The sequence below is a fragment of the Mus musculus genome, chromosome 2 (assembly GCF_000001635.26).
Source record: "Mus musculus strain C57BL/6J chromosome 2, GRCm38.p6 C57BL/6J".
Lineage (NCBI taxonomy): Eukaryota > Metazoa > Chordata > Mammalia > Rodentia > Muridae > Mus > Mus musculus.
The window spans coordinates 104,762,153-104,785,859 of NC_000068.7; the positions used below are offsets into that span (position 1 = coordinate 104,762,153).

Sequence of the window (23,707 nt, forward strand, 5' to 3'; positions counted from 1 at the left end):
ATTTTATATTGCATACACACACTAATATATGTGCTTCCAAACTTTGTACACATAACTTTGAATAGGCTAAAAATATTTAACTTCCTTGTTTACTTCTCTATAATGCATACACATATTTCAAAATGTTGCACATAAGTATTTTTTACTGAATTAAAAATTAATTACTTTAAAACTTAAATTAATGAATTAAACTAATTAGTTTAAAACTATGTACAAGCCGGGTGGTGGTGGCTCACGCCTTTAATCCCAGCACTTGGGAGGCAGAGGCAGGCGAATTTCTGAGTTCGAGGCCAGCCTGGTCTATAAAGTGAGTTCCAGGACAGCCAGGGCTACACAGAGAAACCCTGTCTCAAAAAAAACAAAAACAAAAACAAACAAAAAACAAACAACAACAACAACAAAAAACCCCTATGTACAAACACATAAACTTGCACATGGGATAGTTTCCTTTATTACTCTATTTTATAAATTCTGTGAAAAAAATTTTGAGTACTTGCTATTTGCTGCGTATAACTCGAGGCATGCAGAGAAGACAACAGTGCCTGCTCTTGAGACCACACTGCTTATTCCTCCCCCAAAGATTTGACCCTTTGTAATAACATACTTGCTTATTTTGATGATTTCATAGGAACTGTGTTTATTTATTAAGCATTCTTACCTGTGCAGACTTAGTGGTTGTTTTAGAAGTCCTTAGAGTTTTCTTATTATAAGCTTTGCCATTCATTTTGATCTTAGAAATAGCAGATCCTCCACTCTTTGCTTTAGAGTCTCGAGTAATAACTGTCAGTTCAGGAAAACTTTCCAAAGCATTCTTTAAAACAATGAAGGATAATAACTGACATCAGAAGAAAACTAATCTGAATTCAGCCATTCAAAACGTATACACATAAGCACACACACATATACCCATGCGGATGGCTACAGCTGGGATAGAGTTACAAGTTCTTTGTACTTTTGCCCACATGGTTTGGACTGTCTTTCCATTCTTTGAATCTGGGCTAATAATATGTCCTCAGTTTTTGAGCAACAGTACACCATGCTGAAGGAACTCCTAAGCTATTATTAGTAATCCCTCTCTGATTGGAAAGTAGGAACATATTCACTCTTCAGAGCTCTTATCACTTAAACTGTGACTAATACCTTGAACCGAGGTAAACCAGCTCCAGTGAGTGAGTCACTGGAGTCTAAATGAACGTGTGGGCAGAAGACGTTAAGAATAATGGCCGTGTTTCCTGTCTCACTTCTTTTGCTTCCTTGTACTGCATAAAGAACTTGTGAGATAAGATCCTGAACCAGAGTTTGATCGTGAGCTCTTCACAGACAGAGAGCCACCACTGATGAGACAATGGCCACATGGCAGAGCTGGTTCTGACATTGGTGCCCCTAGCTGCTGGGTAAGGCACTGTGACCTGAAAAGCCGCACATAGTACAGAACGAACCCTGCAGACCACAGGTTTCTAAAATTCGACTTAACTAACAACAGCATGAATTATGAGAGTAGGGTTAAAATGCTGTTACAATTATGATTCAGAATGCAATTTAATTTTCCAGACTGACATATTTTACAAACTGGTATTGTGAACCTGAAAACAGTACATTTTAAAAACTACAATTTTTCTTAGTTCTAAGTGTAACAGGGAAATTAAACTTGATAAACATAGTACAACTTTTGGCATATCTACTGAAGAGCTACCATCAACTCCTACCTCACATTACTTGTGCTTTTATCACATACACAGGTACTCTGCACTTAAAAATACCCCACTTAAATAATTCTGGATCTAGAATTGCCAATCACAATAAATGAAATTTAAAGACTAATACAGATGTAAATTATATTTCCCAGTGAGGACAGGATGGCAAAGATCCTTCAGGGTAAGGACAGAGCAGCAGCGCCGCTGGAGGCCTTAGGACACACCCTAAAACTACAACAGCGCTGGGACTAGAGATGTGTCTAGAGATGTGTCGTGCTTAGACACTCCACTCTGGCAGAGGACCAGGGCTGCTTCCTAGCATCCACATGAAGACTTATAAGTGTTTGTAATCACAGTTCAAGTGGGGGTTGGATGCTGTTTTCTGCCTGGGAGGGCACTGCATGCCTGTAGCACACTTATATGCATGTAGGTAAGACACACATAAAAGTTAAATCTAAATTAAAAAGGCACCAAGTTTATGATAACATGTGGTGCTAAGTATTTTTTTCTTTCCTTTATTTGGGAGTTGTATAGAGCAATAAATGTGGCTAATGTGTTTTAGGCAAGCATTCTCTCGCTCACTGAACTATATGCCCCTACCTTCATATTACATATTTCTCTTGTTTAGTTTTTCTTATTTTAAAGATAAAGTCTTATTATGTAGGCCAACCTAGCCTGGAATTTACGATCCTCCTGCCCCAACCTCAAGAATGCTTAACTTACAGGTATGATCCACCATGTCCTCATGATGCTAAACATTTCTAAAGGAAACATTTCTTCTTAGTCTTCTATTTGAAGAATTTCAAGAATATTTAATGGGGCTGGAGAGGTGGCTCAGTGGTTAAGAGCACTGACTATTCTTTTAGAGGTCCTGAGTTCAATTCCCAGCAATCACATGGTAGTTCACAACCATCTATAATGGGATCTGATGCCCTCTTCTGGTGTGTCCGATGAGAGTAATTGTGTACTCACATACATAAAATAAATAAATCTTTTATTTTTATTTTTATATGTAATGAGCACATCGTCACTGTCTTCAGACACACCAGAAGAGGGTATCAGATCCCATTACAGATGGTTGTAAGCAACACGGTGAGTGCTGGGAATTGAACTCAGGACCACTGGAAGAGCAGCTGGCGGGTGCCCTTAACCTCTGAGCCATCTCTCCAGCCTGAGTAAATAAATCTTAAAAAAAAAAAAAAAGAAAAAGATATGTAACTTTTTTCACAAACATGTGTAATTACCATCCATGGAGACAATAACAAACTCTGTTGAAACAGACATAACAGATAGTTCAGTGTGTTATGCATTAAAAACGAAGCCTGGGAAGTTTTCTGGACTGAGTAGCTTTGATGATAAATTTTCTGAGCTCAGATTATCTTTCTGTTCTAGATATATTAATAGTAAAAGCTAGAACTCCTCATCTCGCCTCCACCTCCCAAGTGTTGAGATTATAGGTGTGTTCCCACACATCCAGCTAATCTGTAATTATAGATTTAATGTCGAAGTATAAAATTTCTTTAAATTATTTTTAAGATTTAATGTATATAAGGGTGTTGCCTAAATGTTATCTGTATCATGTGTGTAGCAGAAGAGGGCATTGGGTCCCTGAGACTGGAGACACAGATGGGTGTGAGCCACCATGTAGGTGCTGGGAATCCAACCTGGGTCCACTGCTGAGTCATCTCTCCATTCCAAAATGTCTAAGTTTTTAGAAATTATAACAAGACTGCATGCACATTTTGCATGAAGCATATGCAAACAAAACACTTATCTATACACAGAAAATAAAAGTTGTCTTTGAAAAATATAAGAACATGAACACAAGACGTGAATATGGCAGTTTAAGAAAACTACTTTTGGGAAACATGAAAAAAATTATAGGAGGAATATTACATACAAATGACTGAAAAAGGAATTTAAACATAAAACACACAAACAAAAAGCTAAAAAATACGCTGAACAGACTTATAATGTATAAACAAATCTTGTTATATTTTTAACAAAGTGTTATATTTTTACCGAAGTCAGAACACCTAGTTAGCTCTTCTTTCTATTTGTTTGAGACTGACTGTTCTGAGGCTTGCTAATGACATCACTAACAGGAAATACCTTGAATGGCTGGTCCAAATGAAGATTCACAAGAAGTCTTTTCCGGTTATCATTCAGCATTCCATCTATTTTTTTCATATGTGGTAAAAGTAGCTCATCTGAAATAATTTATTTTAACAAGATAAGTAATCAACATAAATATTTATTTTTAATTTATTTTATTATTATTAATCATTCCATTCATTTACATCTCAAATGATATCCTACTTCCTGGTTATGCCTTCCACCAAGTCCCCACTCCATGACACTCCACTTCCAGGTTAGCTTTCTGCCACTCCCACCCCCATCCCACATCTGCTCTCCCCTCTCCCTTTTGCCTATATGAAGGTGTTCCCCCACCCACCCACCCTCTCCCACCCCAAGCTCCAGGATCCCACTACTCTGGGGTACCAAATTTCCCCAGGACCAAGGCCCTCCCCTTCCATTGCTGTCAGGCAAGGCCATCCTCTGCTACATGTGTATCTCCAGCCTAAGATCCCTTTAGGCACACTCCTTGGTTGGTGGTTTAGTCTCTGGGAGAATTGGGTAGTCAGGACAGCCAATGTTCTTCTTCCAATTGGGTTGCAATCCCTCTTAGCTCCTCCAGTCCTTCTGCCAGTTCCCCCACCAGGTTCCCTGAGTTCAGCCTGATGGTTGGCTCCAAGCATCCCCCTCTGCATTGGTCAGTTGCTGGCCTGACCTCCCCAGGTTCCTCTCCACAAGCACCTCTTGACCATGGTGAAAGTGTTGGGTTTGGGCAGTCCCAGGCTGGCCTTTCCTTCAGTCTCTGTTCCATTTTTTGTCCCTGTTCTTCCTTTGGACAGGAACATTTCTGGGTTAAAAAAACTATGAGATGAATGGGTGGCTCCACCCATCGACCACAGGCTGTACCTATCTACTGGAAGTGGTCTCCACAGGTTCTATCTCCTCACTATATTTGTGTGGGGTACGATGTGTGCTTTGAGCTTTAGCAGTTTCTTTTATGAATGTGGGTGTCCTTGCATTTGGAGCACAGATGTTCAGAATTGAGAGTTCATCTTGGTAGATTTTTCCTCTGCTGAGCATGAAGTGTTCTTCCTTATCTTTTTTGATAACTTTTGGTTGAAAGTTGACTTTATTTGATATTAGAATGGCTACTCCAGCTTGTTTCTTGGGACCATTTGCTTGTAAAATTGCTTTCCAACCTTTTCCTCTGAGGTAGTGTCTGCCTTTGTCACTGAGGTGGGTTTCCTGTATGCAGCAAAATGCTGGGCCCTGTTTACATATCCAGTCTATTAGTCTATGTCTTTTGGGGGTAATTGAGTCCATTGATGTTAAGAGATATTAAGGGAAAGTGATTGTTACTTCCTGTTATTTTTGTTGTTGGAGGTGGAATTATGTTTGTGTGGCTCTCTTCTTTTGGGTTTGTTGAAAGATTACTTTCTTGCTTTTTCTAGGGTGTAGTTTCCTTCCCTATGTTGGTGTTTTCCATCTATTATCCTTTGTAGGGCTGGATTTATGAAAAGATATTGTGTAAGTTTGGTTTTGTCATGGAATATCTTGGTTTGTCTATCTAAGGTAATTGATATTTTTGCTGGTTATAGTAGCCTGGGCTGGCATCTCTTAGGGTCTGTATGACATTTGCCCAGGATCTTCTGGCTTTCATAGTCTCTGGTGAAAAGTCTGGTGTAATTCTGATAGGCCTGCCTTTATATGTTACTTGACCCTTTTCCCTTACTGCTTTTCATATTGTTCCTTTGTTTAGTGCATCCAGTCTATTTGTAGTTCTGTAGGTTTCTTGTATGTTCATGGGCATCTCTTTCTTTAGGGTAGGGAAGTTTTCTTCTATAATTTTGCTAAAGATTTTTTTAATAAATAAATCTTTTTATTTGTTTTTGTTTTTTTTTTTTTGAGACAGGGTTTCTCTGTGTAGCCCTGGCTGGCCTCCAACTCAGAAATCCGCCTGCCTCTGCCTCCTAAGCGCTGGGATTAAAGGTGTGCGCCACCATGCCTGGCTGTTAAAGATATTTACTAGCCCTTTAAGTTGGGAATCTTCACTCTCTTCTATTCTTAGGTTTTGTCTTTTCATCATGTCCTGGATTTCCTGGATGTTTTGGATTAGGATCTTTTTGCATTTTGCATTTTCTATGACTGTTGTGTCAATGTTTTCTATGGTATCTTCTGCACCTGAAATTCTCACTCCTATCTCTTGTATTCTGTTGGTGATGCTTGCATCTATGACTCTTGATCTCTTTCCTAGGTTTTCTAACTCCAGGGTTGTCTCCCTTTGTGATTTCTTTATTGTTTCTATTTCCATTTTTAGATCTTGGATGGTTTTGTTCATTTCCTTCGCCTGTTTAATTGTGCTTTCCTGTAATTTTTTTTTTAAAAAAAATTATTTAGTTTTATTTATATAAGTGCATTGTATCTGCCTTCAGGCACACCAGAAAAGGGTATCAAATCCCATTACAGATGGTTGTGAGGCACCATGTGTTTGCAGGGAATTGAACTCAGGACCTTTGGAAGAGCAGTCGGTGCTCTTAACCACTGAGCCATCTCTCCAGCCCCTTTCCTGTAATTTTAAAAGGGATTTTTGTGTTTCCTCTTTAAGGGCTACTAGGTATTTACCTGTGTTCTCTGTAACATAAATATTTGTAACATGCTTCTTTGGAAGGGGAACTTCAAAGTGTCTGTTTATTAGAAGACATTAAATTTGATGGCTTATATTTAATATAGCTTTTAAGAAATTGGCATTTAATTAGGCCAGAGGGGGTGGCGGCACAAGCCTTTAATCCCAGCATGCTGGAGGTAGAGGCAGATAGATCTCTGAGTTTGAGGACAGCCAGGGCTATACAGAGAAACCCTGTCTCTAAATAAGACAAATAAACGGCATTTAGCTTTCAGAACAAAGGTCAGCCTGCATAGTTGGTTTATCAAACAAGCAAGAAAGCAGTAGCAACTTTGCACAGCAATGGTATCTGTTGCCCAAGTCCTGATTACATAGCCAGTTCTGACTGGTACAGAACATGGTAGATAGATCAGGTTAGCTTTGATCCACTTGCTTCTGCCTCTCAAGTGCTGTGATTAAATGCATGCACCTCCATGCCTAGCACTGTATCTTAACTAAAACAAAACAATGACCACTAGAAGGATGATTAATTTTTCTAAATCTCATTTATTATTTAACAAAAGTAATGCTACAAAATACAAACTGGTTTAACATTCTAAGTTATTGAATATGAACAAGACTTGTTTTTCTGGCTAGCAAGCACTGGAGATGGAGCCAGGGCTTGCACATATTAGTTATGTAAGGACCTTATCATTAACTTTAATCCCACTAAAAGAGTTTGTTTGACACTGGTCTCACTATGTAATTCTAGCTGGCCTAGAACTCAGATACACCTGCCTCTGACTCCTGAATGCTGTGATTAAAGGTATTTACCACAACACCTAGGTGAGATATTCTTAATTCACTGGAATCTGAGGCAAAGACAAAGTAGAGGAAGAAAAATAATTGTTACCTATTGTCAAAAATTGAGTCACAATGGTTACGTTAGAAAAGGGGAGAGTAACAATATGACAGAAACAAATTAATAGTTTTTGGTAACATATTAAATAGCTGTTAATTTACCAGCACAGTATTGGCATACATTACATATACCACAATAAGTATATAAGTAACAGCAAGCATTAGGGAAAAAAATGTCAAGCAGGGTGACATACACAGAGATCCACATGCCTCTGCAACTCAAGTGCTGAGATTACAGTCATGCCCCAATCCCATTTAATCCTGCAGTCTTGCCATTGAATTTAAATGAAATTTTATATATGCAAAGGCTATGTTTGCATTAAAAATTTAGTACATGTCACTAGAGTTCTGTAATAATTTTAATTATAGAAATAAAGAAGGCCAAGCGTGGTAGTGCATACCTTTAGTTCCAGCACTTACAAGGCAGAGGCCTGGGGATCTGTGAGTTCCAGACCAGCCTTGTCTATACAATGAGACATTGTTCTAAAACAAACAATAAAAACCCCAAGAATAAACAACAAAATAAAACAAAAGTGACAACAGTGAGAAAATTTATTTAAACAAAAAGTTTTGAATGAGCTTCTCAGCAGGCCATACCGTTGCTCTTTTCTAGGGCTTGCATGGTGTCAGGATCCAGAGCAATGCTAACAAGCAATTCCATGTAACTCTTGAAAGTTTCCTTCATTGCTCTTGTGTTCAGAAAACGAGTGACAGAGGGGGCTGGAGGCTCAAAGCCTAGGATGAATAAGAGACGGGACACTAAATTTTCCCTTTCTGACAATTTTAATATTGTTTTTCATATCAGTAGCCTAAAAATTAGACTGAAGACACAGTTTCTTCTAATTTAATTCTGATTCTTTGTTTACAGACAACCCAGGCAGGGTGTGGGAGATGGCTCAGTCAGTAAAGTGTTGGCCATGAAGCATGAAGATCTGAATTCAGATCTCCAGTTACCCATACTTTGTTTGTTTGTTTTTCAGACATGGTTTCTCTATGTAACAGCCCTGGCTGTCCTGGAACTCGATTTGTAGATCAGGATGGTCTTGAACTCACAGATATCCACCTGCCTCTGCCTCCCAAGGGCTGGGATTAAATGCATGTGCCACCATGCCTGGCATGGCACACACTTGTAGTCCTAGCACTGGGAAGGTCGAGACAGGAGGATCCTTGGAGACTTGCTGGCCAGCCATTCTTGCTCAGTCATTAGGCTCCAGGTTCAAATGGAAGAGCCTGTCTCAGAAAAGAAAAAGGTGATGAGGAATGAAGGAAGGCACTGGACAGCAACCTCTGGCTTACACACACTCTCGGGCGCCAACACACACATATGCAAGCATACCTAAGCACAGACATAGACAAAGACATTCTAAATGAGTCGGATTGTGGTGATGCACACTGTAATGCCTGCAGTAGTAGGTAAGACTGGGAGGTCAAGAGTTAAAGGTTATCAACAGCAACACACAAGTAGGCTAGCCTGGTATGCATAACACATTCATAGAAGAGCTTGTTTTGTTCTGTTGATGCAGGGTTTTGCACTTAGCAAGTCTTCAAAAGCATTAACCTCCCAAGTGCTGAGATTATAAGTATTGGACTCACTTTATAGACCAGGCTAACCTTGAACTCAGAGATCCTCATGCCTCTGCCTCCCAAGTGCTGGGATTAAAGGGGTGAGTCACCACATCCAACTCTATTTCTACACTTAAAATTATTACAGGGGGCTGGTGAGATGGCTCAGTGGGTAAGAGCACCCGACTGTTCTTCCGAAGGTCCAGAGTTCAAATCCCAGCAACCACATGGTGGCTCACAGCCATCTGTAACGAGATCTGACTCCCTCTTCTGGAGTGTCTGAAGACAGCTACAGTGTACTTACATATAATAAATAAATAAATCTTAAAAAAAATTATTACAGATTTCGAGTGACATGTATTAATTTTTAAATGCAAACATAGCCTACACATATTAAATTCTATCTAAGAATGCAGGATTAAATGAGATTGGTGGTACATGACTGTAATCCCAGTACTCAGGAGACCTATTAGAGTTCAATAAAGGCCAGGTCTGGAGAGATAGCTCAGCAGTTAAGGGCACTGGATGTTATTCCAGAAAACTTGGCTGGAACTGGAATTCTAAGAAGAAAACTGATGTTCTTTTCTGGCCTCTGTGGGTAGAAGGCCCAAATGGGGTATATATACATAAATACAAGCAAAACAGTCATACCTAGAAAATGAAATAAGTCTTAAAACGAGACCAAAATTGGGAACTAGAGAGACAGCTCAGTGATACATACACGGAGAACGTACACTGCTCCTGGGGAGGATGCAATTTGATTCACAGCATCCAAGGTGAGCAGACCATAGCTGCCTGTAACTCCAGTTCCAAGGGATTCAATGTACCCATTTGACCTCTGCAAACACTGCACTCAAATGCACAAATACACATTCTGACACAGACAAACATGGACAAAACAGACAGACAGACAGACAGATAGACAGACACACACACACAGAGCACATAATTAACAATTTAAAAAAATGTCTGTTGGTTCTAAGTAGTGAGGACCCTGCCTCTAAAATGAAAACCAGGCTGGGCATGGTGGCTTGCACCCTAGCACTAGCAAAGGCAGGTGGCTCTGAACTATACAGTGAATAGTAAGTACACAGTGAGAGCCACTGCTACACAGCAAGATTTTGTCTCAAAAACAAACAAAAACAAAACCTAAAACCTGACAGTATGCTGGGCGATGGTGGTACACACCTTTAATCCCAGCACTTAGGAGGCAGAGGCAGGCGGATTTCTCAGTTTGAGGCCAGCCTGGTCTACAAAGTGAGTTCCAGGATAGCCAGGGCTACACAGAGAAACCATGTCTCGAAAAACCAAAAACCAAAACAAAACAAAAAACCTGACAGTATTTATCAATGATAAGATGTAGCTGATTCCATGTATAATTTAGAATTCTAGAAAACTTGTACCCACTATTGTAAGCTGAACACAATATTTAAAGGCTCACTGATGATATCAGTAGTAGCATTACGGAATTATTTGTCTGTATTGATGACTGAACACATGGTCCCATGCACGACAGACAAATCTCCTACTACTAAGCCACACCCCAACTCTAAATGTTATTTTTTAAATATTCTAAGATAAAACAGGACCAAAGAAGAGTCTTAAGAAGAAAATAATAATTATATATAAAACTCTTAAAATTTTAAGCATTGATGTCCTTGGATTTGATTTTAACCACAACAAAAGCACAAAAAACAGAATCAGTAAGTTGGGCTCCATCAGAATGTAAAACATTTAGAAAGACACCATATAGTATTAATAGTAATACTATATTAATATTTTCAAATCATGCATATAATAAAGTTTAAAGCCCGGAATACAGCCAGTTGAAATGAGGCACACAATCATCTCAGTCCTGAGCAGGCAGAGGCAGGGGAGTCAGGAATTCAAAGCCATCTTGAGCTGTACAGAATTGAAAGCTAATTTGGGCTACAGAGACTCTGTCTCATAAAACAAATTCAACCCAGAGACAAAAATCAAGAAATCCTAAATTTAATCCCAAAAGGACAAGGAACCACTAATAAGCTAGTACTGCAGCCCAGCAGTGGTGGCGCATGCCTTTAATGCCAGCACGTGGGAGGCAGAGGTAGGATCTCTGAGTTCAAGACCAGCCTAGTCTACAGATGAGCTCTAGGAGAGCCAGGACTACACAGAGAAACCCTGTCTAGAAACTGCACCCCAAAGCAAGTAAGGACTAAAGAGACATTCCTGCAAAGAAGATATATAACTGTCCAGTAAGCATTCACAGTTAGTCAGGTAAATGCAAGTCACAAACACAATCAAGTCCAGCAAAAAAGCAACACCAGTAAAAGCACTGGGTGCAAGCCTGATACCTGAGTTCAATACCCAGGACACACACTGTGGAAGGAGAGCCGACTTCCCCAATTTGTCCTTTAACCTCCATGTACACAGTATCGCATGTGCTGTTAACACAAATGAACTGTGAAAACATGCTAAGTCAAAAACCCCAAAACACAAGAACACAATACACTGTTCCATGTGTATAAGAAAATTCAGGCCCAAAAAAGGGCTGGGCTCATGCCTTTAATCCCAGCACTTAGGTGGCAGAGGCAGGTGGGATTCCAGGAGAGCCAGGGCTACAAAGAGAAACCCTGTCTCAAAAACAAACAAACAAACAAAATAAAACAAAACAAAAAACCAAAAGGGGGGTGGGGTGGGGCTAGAGGGTCAGTTTTCTTTGCTTGGGAGTATGATTGTTTAAGTTCAATTGCACCAACATACATCATGCATACACTCTCACAATAATAAACAAACAACACAATGAATTAAAAAAAAAAAAAGGTTAGGGGATGGAGAGATGGCTCAGCAGCTACAAGCACTGACTGCTCTTTCAGAGGTCTTAAGTTCAATTCCCAGCAACCACATGTAATGGGATTTGATGCCCTCTTCTGGTGTATTAGAAGACAGCTACAGTGTACTCATTACATAAAATATTTCATTAAAAAAAAGGAAAAAAAGGTTAGGTTACCAGCATAGAGCAGAGGAAAGGGCTAGACACGGCACAGAGGCTAAAGTACTTGCTGTTCTTGTAGAGAACCCAGGCTTGGGTCTCAGCATCTACAGGGTCATTTACAACCATATGTAAGTCAGTTCCAGAAGATCTTATGCGCCTTCTGACCCCTGAAGGTGCCAGGCACACACATGGCATGCATACAGGCAAAATACTCATATACATAAATAGCTAAAAGTATAACTGTCAGGTTTATGTATCAAGAAATATTGGTAATTATCTGAAAAGACAGTTAACATTGTCTTCCCAACATGCTCTCTTCATATTCTTTAACCAAACTAATACACAGTAACTAATGGAATGTAGACAAATATAAAAATAGAACCAATTGTGTTAATAATAATCAATCACTTACAAATATTTTAAACATTTTAATTTAATTGCTACTTTGTAAATCTAAATAGATTGAGCCTATTTGGAATCCTCAAAGCAGTTCAAGACTATAAGAATATTCTGAAGGAAAAAAAAGAGAATATTCTGAAAGAGTTTAAAAATTACCACCATATAGGCCAGGTGTGGTGCCAGATACCTGTAATCCCAAGCACTTGTGAGGCAGAAAGAAGCAAGTGGGTCTCTGAGTTCAAGGCCAGCCTGGTCTACAGTTCGAGTTCCACACAGAGAAAGTCTCCAAAAACCAATGAATGAACGAATGAATGAATACATAACTAAATGCATGCATACACACAAACACCATAAGCCTGGAGACAGTTTAGTGGGTAAAGATACATCCTGTGTCAAGCCTGATGACTGAACTGATTCTCCTAATAGTCTCCTCTGACCTTCACATATGCCATGCCACATGTACACTTACATATGCATGCACACATGCAAGCATACACACAAACCCAACATGTGAAAATAAAATAAAATCACCAGCATTCAAACCCATGTTATAGGTAATTCTCTTAAAGGTCTGAACACACTGCTTAACTAGTGACACCTAGTGGTCTGCCATGTTATTTATGCAAGGAAAATGTTCCTTTTTACCTGAGGGTATAATTACAAGATGCAGAGGCAGGAGGATCTGTGTTCCAGGACAGCCTGGTCTACAATTTAAGCTCCATGACAGCCAGGACTCCTTAGGGAGACGGTCACCAAGCAAAACAGAACACTTTCCATTCTCCTCTTTCATTTCTGTTTCCACTACTTAGGTTTCGATACCATTTTTGCCTGAAACTGGTCTAATAATTAAATTTAAAATTTCGTCATGTTGCTTTTACTTGAGTTCCTCCAAAAACTCTCCTTTGTTTATAAAGACCCCAGGTTTTCAGCTTTAGCTTGTGTACTGGCTAGTTTTGTGTCAACTTGACACAGCTGGAGTTATCACAGAGAAAGGAGCTTCAGTTGAGGAAATGCCTCCATGAGATCCAACTGTAAGGCATTTTCTCAATTAGTGATCAAGGGGGAAAGGCCCCTTGTGGGTGGGACCATCTCAGGGCTGGTAGTCTTGGTTCTATAAGAAAGCAGGCTGAGCAAGCCAGGTGAGGCAAGCCAGTAAAGAACATCCCTCCATGGCCTCTGCATCAGCTCCTGCTTTCTGACCTGCTTGAGTTCCAGTCCTGACTTCCTTGGTGATGAACAGCAGTATGGAAGTGTAAGCCGAATAAACCCTTTCCTCCCCAACTTGCTTCTTGGTCATGATGTTTGTGCAGGAATAGAAACCCTGACTAAGACAGCTTGGCTTCAACAGCCTTCCATTTTCCCTTCATCCTCCTTTGTCTTTACTGTTATGAAATTATGAATGAGAGTCAGTAAAATTTCCTCAAGAGTCATATGGTGGATAGTTTAGCATTTTTCTGGTCACATGGTCTCTATACCACAACTCAAAACTGCAACTAAATGAAATCATGTATTTCCAAACAGTAGCTGTGGAGCTGTATTCCAATAAATTATCCACAAAAGTTGGGTAGCAAACAGCGATGTCTGTAAGCAAGTCTGCCAATCTCTGTCCTCTACATGTGTAGGCTAGATGTGTTCTGTTGGGTGTGGTTTATACAAAGCATAGTGAACTTTGTACAGTAGCATCACTCTGGTACTAAGCAAACCCGATCTGAACTGCCACCACCACCATCCCCCTTCACTCCTGCACACCACCTGTAAGCATCAAAACACTAATTTCTTGGGGAACTCACCCTCATCCTCACTACTGCTAGAACGGACCTCAGGAGATGATTCAGATTGTGATGATGAAAATTCTTCCTTCCATTTCTTCCTTTTCTTTGGTGGTGGCTCAGCCTTTATTTTGAGCTGTTTAGCTTTGGGTTTTGTAGACGGGGTTTTTGTAGTTGTAGTTTTTGATACTGGTGGGTCAGAAGTTTTACTGATACTACTTGGCTTAGATGGAATATTTCTGCAATGTTAAAACAAATTTTATTAAAATCATTAAATCTTTTAAGATTAAAAAAGAGAAAGGACTTTTATGATTTATAAGAAAATAATAAACTTGCTCAGACCAACACTTCCAAAATAAAGTCCATGTGCTATATACAACTCAAATGACTCCCACAGCATTGTCATGAAATAGATTGAGACTGGAACTCTATGTTCAATTATTAAGGGGATATTACCTCAATCTTTATCTCTACCAAACTCCGTATGGATTCATTTTCCAGAGAATATGAGATGTGGAAAGCCAAATCTAGCTCTGATGCTGTGGTGGCCACGAAGTTCTGATGTACAAATGCATCAGGCTGAGACCTCTTAAGATTTGTCCCATGCTAAATCTCAAAATGGGCGGTGATCTTAATTAAACTAGGCCCACTGATGACAGCAGATTGATTAGAGTATCTAGGGTCATCCGCACATTCGAATACCTATCACACAGTTAGTCAGACTAGTTACCTTCTAGATTCATGCTGCAGACAACCCAGGCACATTGATCTAGGATAGGAATTCACTGTGTGCTGACCTGATAATGCACTTGTCTGTGTGTCCCCTAACCCCCAATTATCTTGCTGTAACCTTGACATTCATTTATTTCTTTCACCCTATTGATGGCAAAGAGGGCTTCTGAGAAGTTCTGTCACAAAGAGCTAGATTCAATAAAATTTGCTCCTTCTGTTTTTTTTCCATTTTACTACAGTGACACCAAAAAGACCCAAGCAAAGAAGGAACCTATTCTACCAGAGAGCCACTAGCTTTACAATGTCTACCCCATTCTCTGAAAAGGATTCACCTACTGCAAAAGGTATTGCAGCATTCAGTCCTAACTGACAAGATAGATCCTTTAAACAATAATAATAACCAAATAAGCCAATAAATACATAAGAAAACAAATACCTGATAGTTTGTGAAGGCTTATTTCTTGGCTTTTTGGAACACACTCTGACATATTCCTTTTTGTTTGCATTTTCAATGAACTTCACATATATCCTTTTGTATTTAGTTTTTGCATCTCCAAAATACCCAAGGTACTAAAGAAAAAAAGTATTTTAATTATACAATTATATAGTCTACACATAAATATTATGCTGTTAAGTTCACAGCCACCCATCCTTTGTAGTTTCCAAAATATATCCATAACCAGACCAGACCAATTTTATCCTGATTTTAAGAATGGGCAGGGAGAAAGCAGGAGAGAGAGAGAGAGAGAGAGAGAGAGAGAGAGAGAGAGAGAGAGAGAGAGAGAGAGAGAGAGAGAGAGAGAGAGAGAGAGAGAGAGAGAGAGAGAGAGAGAGAGAGAACGCTCAAGGGAGTAAGCACACATGAGCACGTATGAGTGAGAGCTGGTACCTGAGGAGTTGGAGTTAGAGGAAGTTGTGAGCTTCCTACCATGAACTCAGGTCCAGGTCAAGAGTAGTATGCGCTATTAACTCCAGAGCTATCTTCTCAGCTGTTACTTCACTGTGCACATGTGTCTGTGTGAATGCGTGCATGAGTGCAGGTGTCCTCAGTAATTAGAAGAGAGCATAGGATCCCTAGAGCTGGAGCTATCATTCCACCTGCTTTGTAGGTCTTAGGAATGGATTCCAGGTTCTCTGCAGGAGCAGCCTGTGCTGTTATCAATCAAAAATGTTGATGCATCTGACATCTGACCCCACCTCTGTTCATCCAAGGGTCAGCTTAGAAAAGCGGATAGAATCAAGCATTTCACTTACACTATTTGTAGCTGCAAATTCTCTTTGCCCATCTCGAATTTCAGGAACAAATTTCTGTAACAAAGCTTTCTGTACTTTCCAAATAGCTGGGGGCTCTTTTCCCGTATTTAAAGCCTCCTATAATAAGCAGAATTAATTACATTTAGGAAAATATGATCATGCTTATATTTATAGACTGTTACTGTGAGTGGGAATCTTTAAGGCCTACCTTAACTTTTCATTTTCTCTCTCTCTCTCTTTTGTTTTTGGTGGAGAAAGTAGGGAGTTGAGGAAGGGTCTCTATGCTGCCCTGGCGGTCATGGAATCTGCATGTAGATCAGGCTGACTTTACCCCTACAGAGATCACCAGCCTCTGCCTGCTGAGTGATGGTATTAAGGGTATGCACAACTAACCCCAGCATAACTTTTCATTTCTTATCTATGTCTGAGTTTCTGCAGTACCTCGCCCCCAAACAACCTTGTGGTAGTGACATCAAACCAAAGGCCTTAAACAACCTAGGGGGTTGTTGATATATGGATAAACTTGACCCCTAAAAAAATGATTCAATTCAGTCTCTGCTTCAGTCCCCCCCCCCCCCAAAGGAGCTCACTGACATGAAATCCATTGGCCTTTTACTGAACTAAAATGACAGAAAGAAACTGCTAGTGGTATTATCTTCCCATTTGTGCAGTCTTATTTTGTTTTTTAAAAGATTTATTTATTTTATATATATAAGTACACTGTAGCTGTCTTTAGACACACCAGAAGAGGGGATCAGAGCCCATTACAGATGGTTGTGAACCACCATGTGGCTGCTGGGAATTGAACTCATGACCTTTGGAAGACTAGTCAGTGCTCTTAACTGCTGAGCCATCTCTCCAGCCCTTGTACAGTTTTATAACATCTAAAACAAATATGCTGCAATGTAACAGGAGTTAACTCTCAATGGTAGGATCATAGACAGTGTGAATGTGGCAGCTTTCCTTGTTCTAATTTCTTTGCTTTCCATCTCAACTTAAAAACAATGCCAGAAAAACCAAACAAACAAAAATCCAAAAGTATATTAAGCATGGCTAGCTAGTTAGGCATGCTGGCTCAACTTGTTATCCCAACACTTGGAAGGTTGAGTCAAGAAAACTGCCAGTAGTTCAAGGCTATCCTGGAATTAAAAAACAAAACAAAACAAAACAAAACAAACAAACAAATCAGGCATTCTACTCATGGTGCTACAATTAAAGCTCTAAAATTAAATCCAAATTCATGTTTGTTAGTTCTGTTATTTTCTTAAATTAAATAAACATTTTCTAATAGCCCTAATAATGTATTCAGTTGAAAGTCTTAAAAAAATTAACAACAGCACTATAATTTGGACTAAGATATAGTTTAATTGGTAAAGTGATTGCTTAGCACATGCAAGGGCTCTGATTCGGTCCTAAGGACTGCATAAAGCTGTGTAAGCTGGCGCATGCACATAATCTCAGAATTTCGATGGTAGAGAGCAGAGGATCAGGAGTTCAAGGTCATCCACAGCTTCATGGCATGTCCATATGGGGCCAGCCTGAACTACATGAAACCCCCATCTCAACAAACATCTGTGGGTGTGATAGCCTTTGCCACAGTGCCAACCTGGGCTACAGATTAACAGGCTAAATAAATTAAATTATAAATATGACACTCAGTCCAACCTTACCAAACACAGTAACAGGATACTCATAACCTTTTTAATGTTGGGTAATGCAGGTGTGCCAGTGAAATCATCATGAAAACACAAGCACTCCAGCTGTACTAGGCCCTTCACACCTGAGAATAGTCACTCACCTTAAAGGTCTCTATGTCTTCTATCTTTACCACAAATTCATCACGTTCCCTGTATTGACCTTCACCTCCACTTTCAATATTTTCCTCATCTGTAAAACCTTCTATTGCAACTGTGTCCTGTCCTTTTGCCAACTGGTCTGAAGGAAGACTATCAAGTTCGATGGCTGTGGGGGATTCTGTGGAGTTGGCATTTTCCATGGTGTTGACAGTTAATGAAGTCAGATGAAGGTCTTGTTTAATTGTTGCAACAGCAGTGGAGGCAGTGGGAGCAACACCAGCAGTCTCAGCAGATGCACCAGGAGTTGCCACAGGCAGAGCTTCTAAAACTAAGCCACACAAACAGAACCGATGACAAATATTTAAACAGTTATGTTTTAAGTAATGTCTGAAATATTAGCATAAGTTATTTTTGCAATCAGTTGCTTGGAAACAATACCATGGGAAGAAATTAAGGAATGGCTGTTAATTCAAGAATCAGAGGTGCAAACTGAATATATATAAGACTACAGTGCAAACTTACAGCTGTGACCTAGCTAACTTTACCTCAAACTACATTACATACATCAAAAATAATTTCAAAAGATAGACACATACACAAATGATAGCAAATAAGGAAGGGTCAGATAACCAACACTTTAAGAACTCCTAGAAGAAAAAAAAAAAAAAAAAAAAAAAGCCGGACGTGGTGGTGCAAGCCTTTAATCCTGGCACTCAGGAGGCAGAGGAAGGCGGATTTTGGAGTTTGAGGCCAGCCTGGTCTACAAAATGAGTTCCAGGACAGCCAGAGCTATACAGAGAAACCTGTCTTGAAAAAAAAAAAAAGAACTCCTAGAAGGAAGGATAATTGGATATGAAAAAGAAAAGTCACAGGCTGGAGAGCTGGCCAGTGATTGAGAGAGCACTGAATACTTTTCTAGAAGACCCTGGGAAGATCCCAGGACCTCCTCGGCTCCTCACAGCTGCCTCAGTCACAGGAGACCTGACGCCTTCTCTTGCTTCCATGGGCACTGGGTGTGCACATGGTACAGACTAACATGCAGCCACCCCCTCCATACACACAAAAAACCCCAAATACTTTAAAACAGCACCAGAAAGTACTGAAATAAAGTAATGCTATGAGTGAGATGAAATGGACTCCTACAACGACACAAACTACTAAGAACTCAAGACAAACAAAAACTATGAATAAACTAATTAGTCAAATAAGAAAGTGAAAATTAAAAAAATCATCCTATAAAGAAAAAGCACAAGCCCCAGAGACTGGACTGCTAAATTCTACCAACAGTGAAAGAACTAACACTTAATGTCTTAGTCAGGGTTTCTATTCCTGCACAAACATCATGACCAAGAAGCAAGTTGAGAGGAAAGGGTTTATTCAGCGTACACTTCCATACTGCTGTTCATTATCAAAGGAAGTCAGGACTGGAACTCAAGCAGGTCAGGAAGCTGGAGCTGATGCAGAGGTCATGGAGGGATATAACTTACTGGCTTGCTTCCCCTGCCTTGCTCAGCTTGCTTTCTTATAGAACCCAGGACTACCAGTCCAGGGATGGCACCACCCACAATGGGTCCTCCCCTCTTGATCACTAATTGAGAAAAGCCTTATAGCTGGATTTCATGGAGGCATTTCCTCACCGGAAGCTCCTTTCTCTGTGATAACTCCGGCCTGGGTCAGGTTGACACATAAAACCAGCCAGTACACTTACTAAACTCAAAACTCACTTTATGAAGACAGAGTATCACTATGTAACCTAGGCCAGCCTTGAACTCAAGAGATCCACTTTGCTCTGCCTCCAGAGTACTAAAAGGGATTAAAAGCATGAATCACCTTGCCCAACAATACAATGTTATTCTAATAATAAAACTAGATGACATAATTATAGTAATAATAGTAGTAATCAGAAAACTAGGTCAATATCCCTAATGATATAAACACAAAAATCTACAGCAAAACTTAATGAATATATCATGTAAAGAGTTATATAAGGGATAGTTGTAGCTCAGTGATAGAGTCTGTCCCATCAGGCACAAGACATGTCAATCCACAGCATAAAAATAAATAAGAACAAATACATAAAGAAAAACATGTTATTATGACCAAGTATTATCTATCTTAGGAATATAACTCACATAATACACTATATTAGTGGTACAATGGGAGAAAAAGAAAATCACCAGGATCATAAACAGGCACAGGAAAAGTATTTTGCAAAATTTAGTACTTTTTCATACTAAAAGTGATCAATCTAAAAATGTAAGCTGCTGGAGAGATAGCTCAGTGGTTAATACTGCTCATTCAGAGGTCCTGAGTTCAATTCCCAGCAACCACATGGTGGCTCACAACCATATGTAATGGGATCCAATGCTCTCTTCTGGTGTGTCTGCAGATAGTGACAGTGTACTCATAAACATAAAACACACAGGTGTAAAAGCCAAGTAACTGACTTAGTGGGGATCAACAGGTCATGTGGTACCTTTAATTTCTTATGTATTGGCTTTCTAGACAGTAGCATCTATAATGAAAACTTTTCTTCTTTATCCACATTCTAGCACTTTCCATTGCTTTCAATGCTCCTGTCTGTTCCAAGTCAATGTCCATTCAGTTTAACTTTCTGTTTAGGTAGAGAATTACTAGGAAAGTAAGTACTTTCTTTGTATCCTTCCATGTTAAACTTAGCTTATGAAATTACTAGTGTTCAGGAATCATGCATAGCTTACATGTCTGCACTTTCAAATTTATGTAAAACTTACTATTTTGCTTTGTATATTTAAATATTTCCATATAATTTATGCTATATAAGAAAAAAGTTCCAAAAGAAAAAGAAATGAAAAAATATATTTTAAAACGCTAACAATAACACAATACCTTCAGTCTCAGCCACTGGAAGGCTCCTGAGGGCTCTAGCAGTCCCAAGCATGACAAACACATTCCTGTTCCCTCTTGCCAAGAATGGTTACATTACACAGTCCTAAAGCTACCTACCAAGGTTTATTCCCTTATTTTGCAACTTTCCCCTCCTGAGGCTGACCAGCAAGTTTCAGCTATCAAAGTACTGAAGTCTAACAATCAAAAGTCCCCTATTGGCCCACCTATTTAACATGTCCAATTAAAATTAAACATCTCATCCTAATATGGAGTTTCCCGTTGTTCCCCTATAAACTACCATATGCCCATGTCTGTTTCCTCTCTGTCCAGTAGCCCTTTTGGTCCCTCTGGGGTAAATATCCTCCTCCTTATCCTCTCTTTCCCCCTTTCTCTTCTCCCTCATCCTCTATTTCCTTTCTTTTGTCTCTTATTCCCTGCCCTGTGTCCCCCCCCCCCGGGGCAAATAAATCTCCATTGTCCTGATAACTTGGTGTTGGTGTGCCCTGTGTGATTCTGATCCTTTTAGATCCCTGAGACTTTGAGACCAGCCACGGATCCATAGTAAGACCTTGCCTCAAAATAATGAATAGCTAAAATGTTAGAAAAAATGTAAGTATAATCTCAAAAGAAAAATATATGCACTCAACCATACAAGTTCAAAATATATCAAGTAAACTCTGAGGATACAGGTTAGTGGCAGAGTACGTACTTGCCACACATGTGCCAAGCCTTGAGTTCTATCTTCAATACTGAAAAAATAAGTGTGCAAATAAGTGACAAAGAAAAATAATATAACCCAACTTAAAAAAAAAATCACAAACATGGGCTGGTGATAGGGCTCAGCGGGTAAGAGCACTGACTGCTCTTCTGAAGGTCCTGAGTTCAAATCCCAGCAACCACGTGGTAGCTCACAACCACCCATAATGAGACCTGGCACCTTCTTCTGGTGTGTCTGAAGACAGCTAGTGTACTTACATATAATAAAAATCTTTGGAACAGAGCAAGCAGGGCCACAGTGGGCAGAGGTCCTGAGTTCAATTCCCAGCAACCACATCATGGCTTACAACCATCTGTACAGCTACAGTATACTCATATACATTAAATAAATAAGTCTTCAAAAAAAAAAAAAATCAAACATGCCAGGCAGTTTAATTCCAGCCCTTGGGAGGCAGATCTGAGTTTGAGGCCAGCCTGGTCTACAGTTTCAGGACAGCCAGGATTACATGGAAAATCCCTGTCACACAAAAACCAAAAAAAAATAAAATAAAATGAGATAAATAAACCAAGCATTCTGATATACCCATTTCATCTATCCACTTTTGTAATTCCTGAAATATGGACATGTCTTACTTCCGCTTATTGTATGTGGGAGGTCTGTCTGTCTCTCTGTATGTGTATGCATGCTACAGGGCTTATTGAGAGGGGTCCGTTCTCTCATTCTACCTTTATATATGTTCTAGGATAGAACTCAAATAGTCGGGCTTCTTGCAAACCACCTGAGACTATCTCACCAGTCAGAATAGCTACTACCATCAAGAAATAAAACAAGCCACGTGTGGTCATGGACAACTGGAATCCGAGCACTGGGTAGTCTGATGCATGCCCAGATCCTGTCTCAATAAACTAAGAGACAAAGGCGTGCTGGGGGTGGGGGTGGGGGTTGGGGGGCGGGGAGCAGGGAGCAGGGAGACACAAAGTCAGTTAAGAGCATGAGAGCACAGAAATAATTTAAGAATGTGCCTTTGTTTAATCCCAGGTGTGGGATATAGGGCTGCTTCCGACTGTCCACAGCAGCTGACTACGATTTGTCTCGTGCTCTAGCAGAGTGGCTTTGCTACCTGCAGAGAGTTTCTGTGATTGTGTGATGTTTGGAATTCTGGGAACTTTTCAGAGTATATATAAGTGCTAGAGTTCTAATAGGCATGGTGAGTAGTTGTTGGTCACTTGAGGAGGTTGGCTGCAGTTAGTAGCCATGACCAGAGAAGAAACAAAAGGAAATTAGTTACATTTAGGGATTTTCCTACTTCCTTTCTCCCCTCTATCCTTGTTTGTCTCCTATAGTGTTAGGGTGTGAAGGATAAAGTTGTACTTTTACTGTTTTTTTTTTAAAGATTTATTTATTTACTATTATATGTAAGTATACGTCTTCAGACACTCGAGAAGAGGTTATCAGATCTCATGGTTGTGAGCCACCATGTGGTTGCTGGGATTTGAACTCAGGACCTTCGTCAGTGCTCTTACCCGCTAAGCCATCTCTCCAGCCTCCTGATTTACTGTTTATTTGGTTTTGTGACAGAGACTCACATCAAGCAGCCCTGGCTAGCCTGGAACTCACTATGTAGACCAGGCTGACCTTGAATTCACAGATATCCTCCTGCCTCTGCCTCCTAAGTGCTGAAATTAAAGGCATGAGCCACTGCACAAGGCTTGTTTTGTTTTCTGACAGGGTCTCACACAACTTTGGAGAATCTTTAGATATATTTAGTATCAAACATTTATGTTAACTATCTAGTATATAAGTTATTTCATATCATCTTAATGAAGACAGCCTCAAGTCCAGACACAGAAAAGTATAAAGTCTTAAAATTCCTGTTTATACAAGAGTTCAACAGAAATACACGCTTTAAAATCAGATAAACGAATTCAGATGCAGGTCTGTCACTAGTCCTATGGACTTCAGTGGTTCACTTCCTGTCAGCTTTATCACCTGGGTGCCTCCCCCGAAAATGATGTGCATGTGTGTAACTGAAAGACTGCAGGTGCCCAAAGAAGCCAGAGACATCAGTTGTCCCATGGAGCTGAAGTTACAGGTGGCTGTGATATACCCAGTATGGGTGTTAGAGGAATCAAACTCAGGCCTTCTGGGAAAGCAGTCATGTGCTCTCAACTGAAGAACCATCTCTCCAGCCCAATCTTGTATGCACATCTCCCAACTCTTATTCCGGGCAAAAAAAAAAAAAAAAAAAAAAAAAAAAAAAAGGCATAGCTATATAAATTGTTGCAATTATTTTTCCTTAACCTGTTCCGTAAAATAATAAACTGTGGCTGCACTGGTAGCT

The 23,707-nt window shown here is 39.8% G+C and overlaps 1 protein-coding gene across 5 annotated transcripts in view; it reads right to left on the reverse strand.

Moving 5' to 3' along the window:
- Positions 1-23,707, reverse strand: part of Qser1 (glutamine and serine rich 1) — a 63,888-nt gene that overhangs the window by 7,360 nt on the left and 32,821 nt on the right. Inside the window, exons 4-10 of one of the 5 annotated variants that reach the window (XR_001783209.2) lie at positions 17,783-18,108; positions 15,985-16,101; positions 15,167-15,300; positions 14,048-14,237; positions 7,891-8,028; positions 3,807-3,904; positions 659-811 (exon numbers count right to left, since the gene is read on the reverse strand). Coding sequence is in view for 4 of the 5 variants with exons in the window: in NM_001123327.2 (NP_001116799.1) it covers positions 659-811; positions 3,807-3,904; positions 7,891-8,028; positions 14,020-14,237; positions 15,167-15,300; positions 15,985-16,101; positions 17,783-18,108 (1,184 nt within the window). In the remaining variant the exon portion in view is untranslated. Of the gene's footprint in view, positions 1-658; positions 812-3,806; positions 3,905-7,890; positions 8,524-14,019; positions 14,238-15,166; positions 15,301-15,984; positions 16,102-17,782; positions 18,109-23,707 lie in introns of those variants that run through there. The other 4 variants (NM_001123327.2, XM_006500459.3, XM_006500460.4 and 1 more) reach the window with 4 other exon arrangements.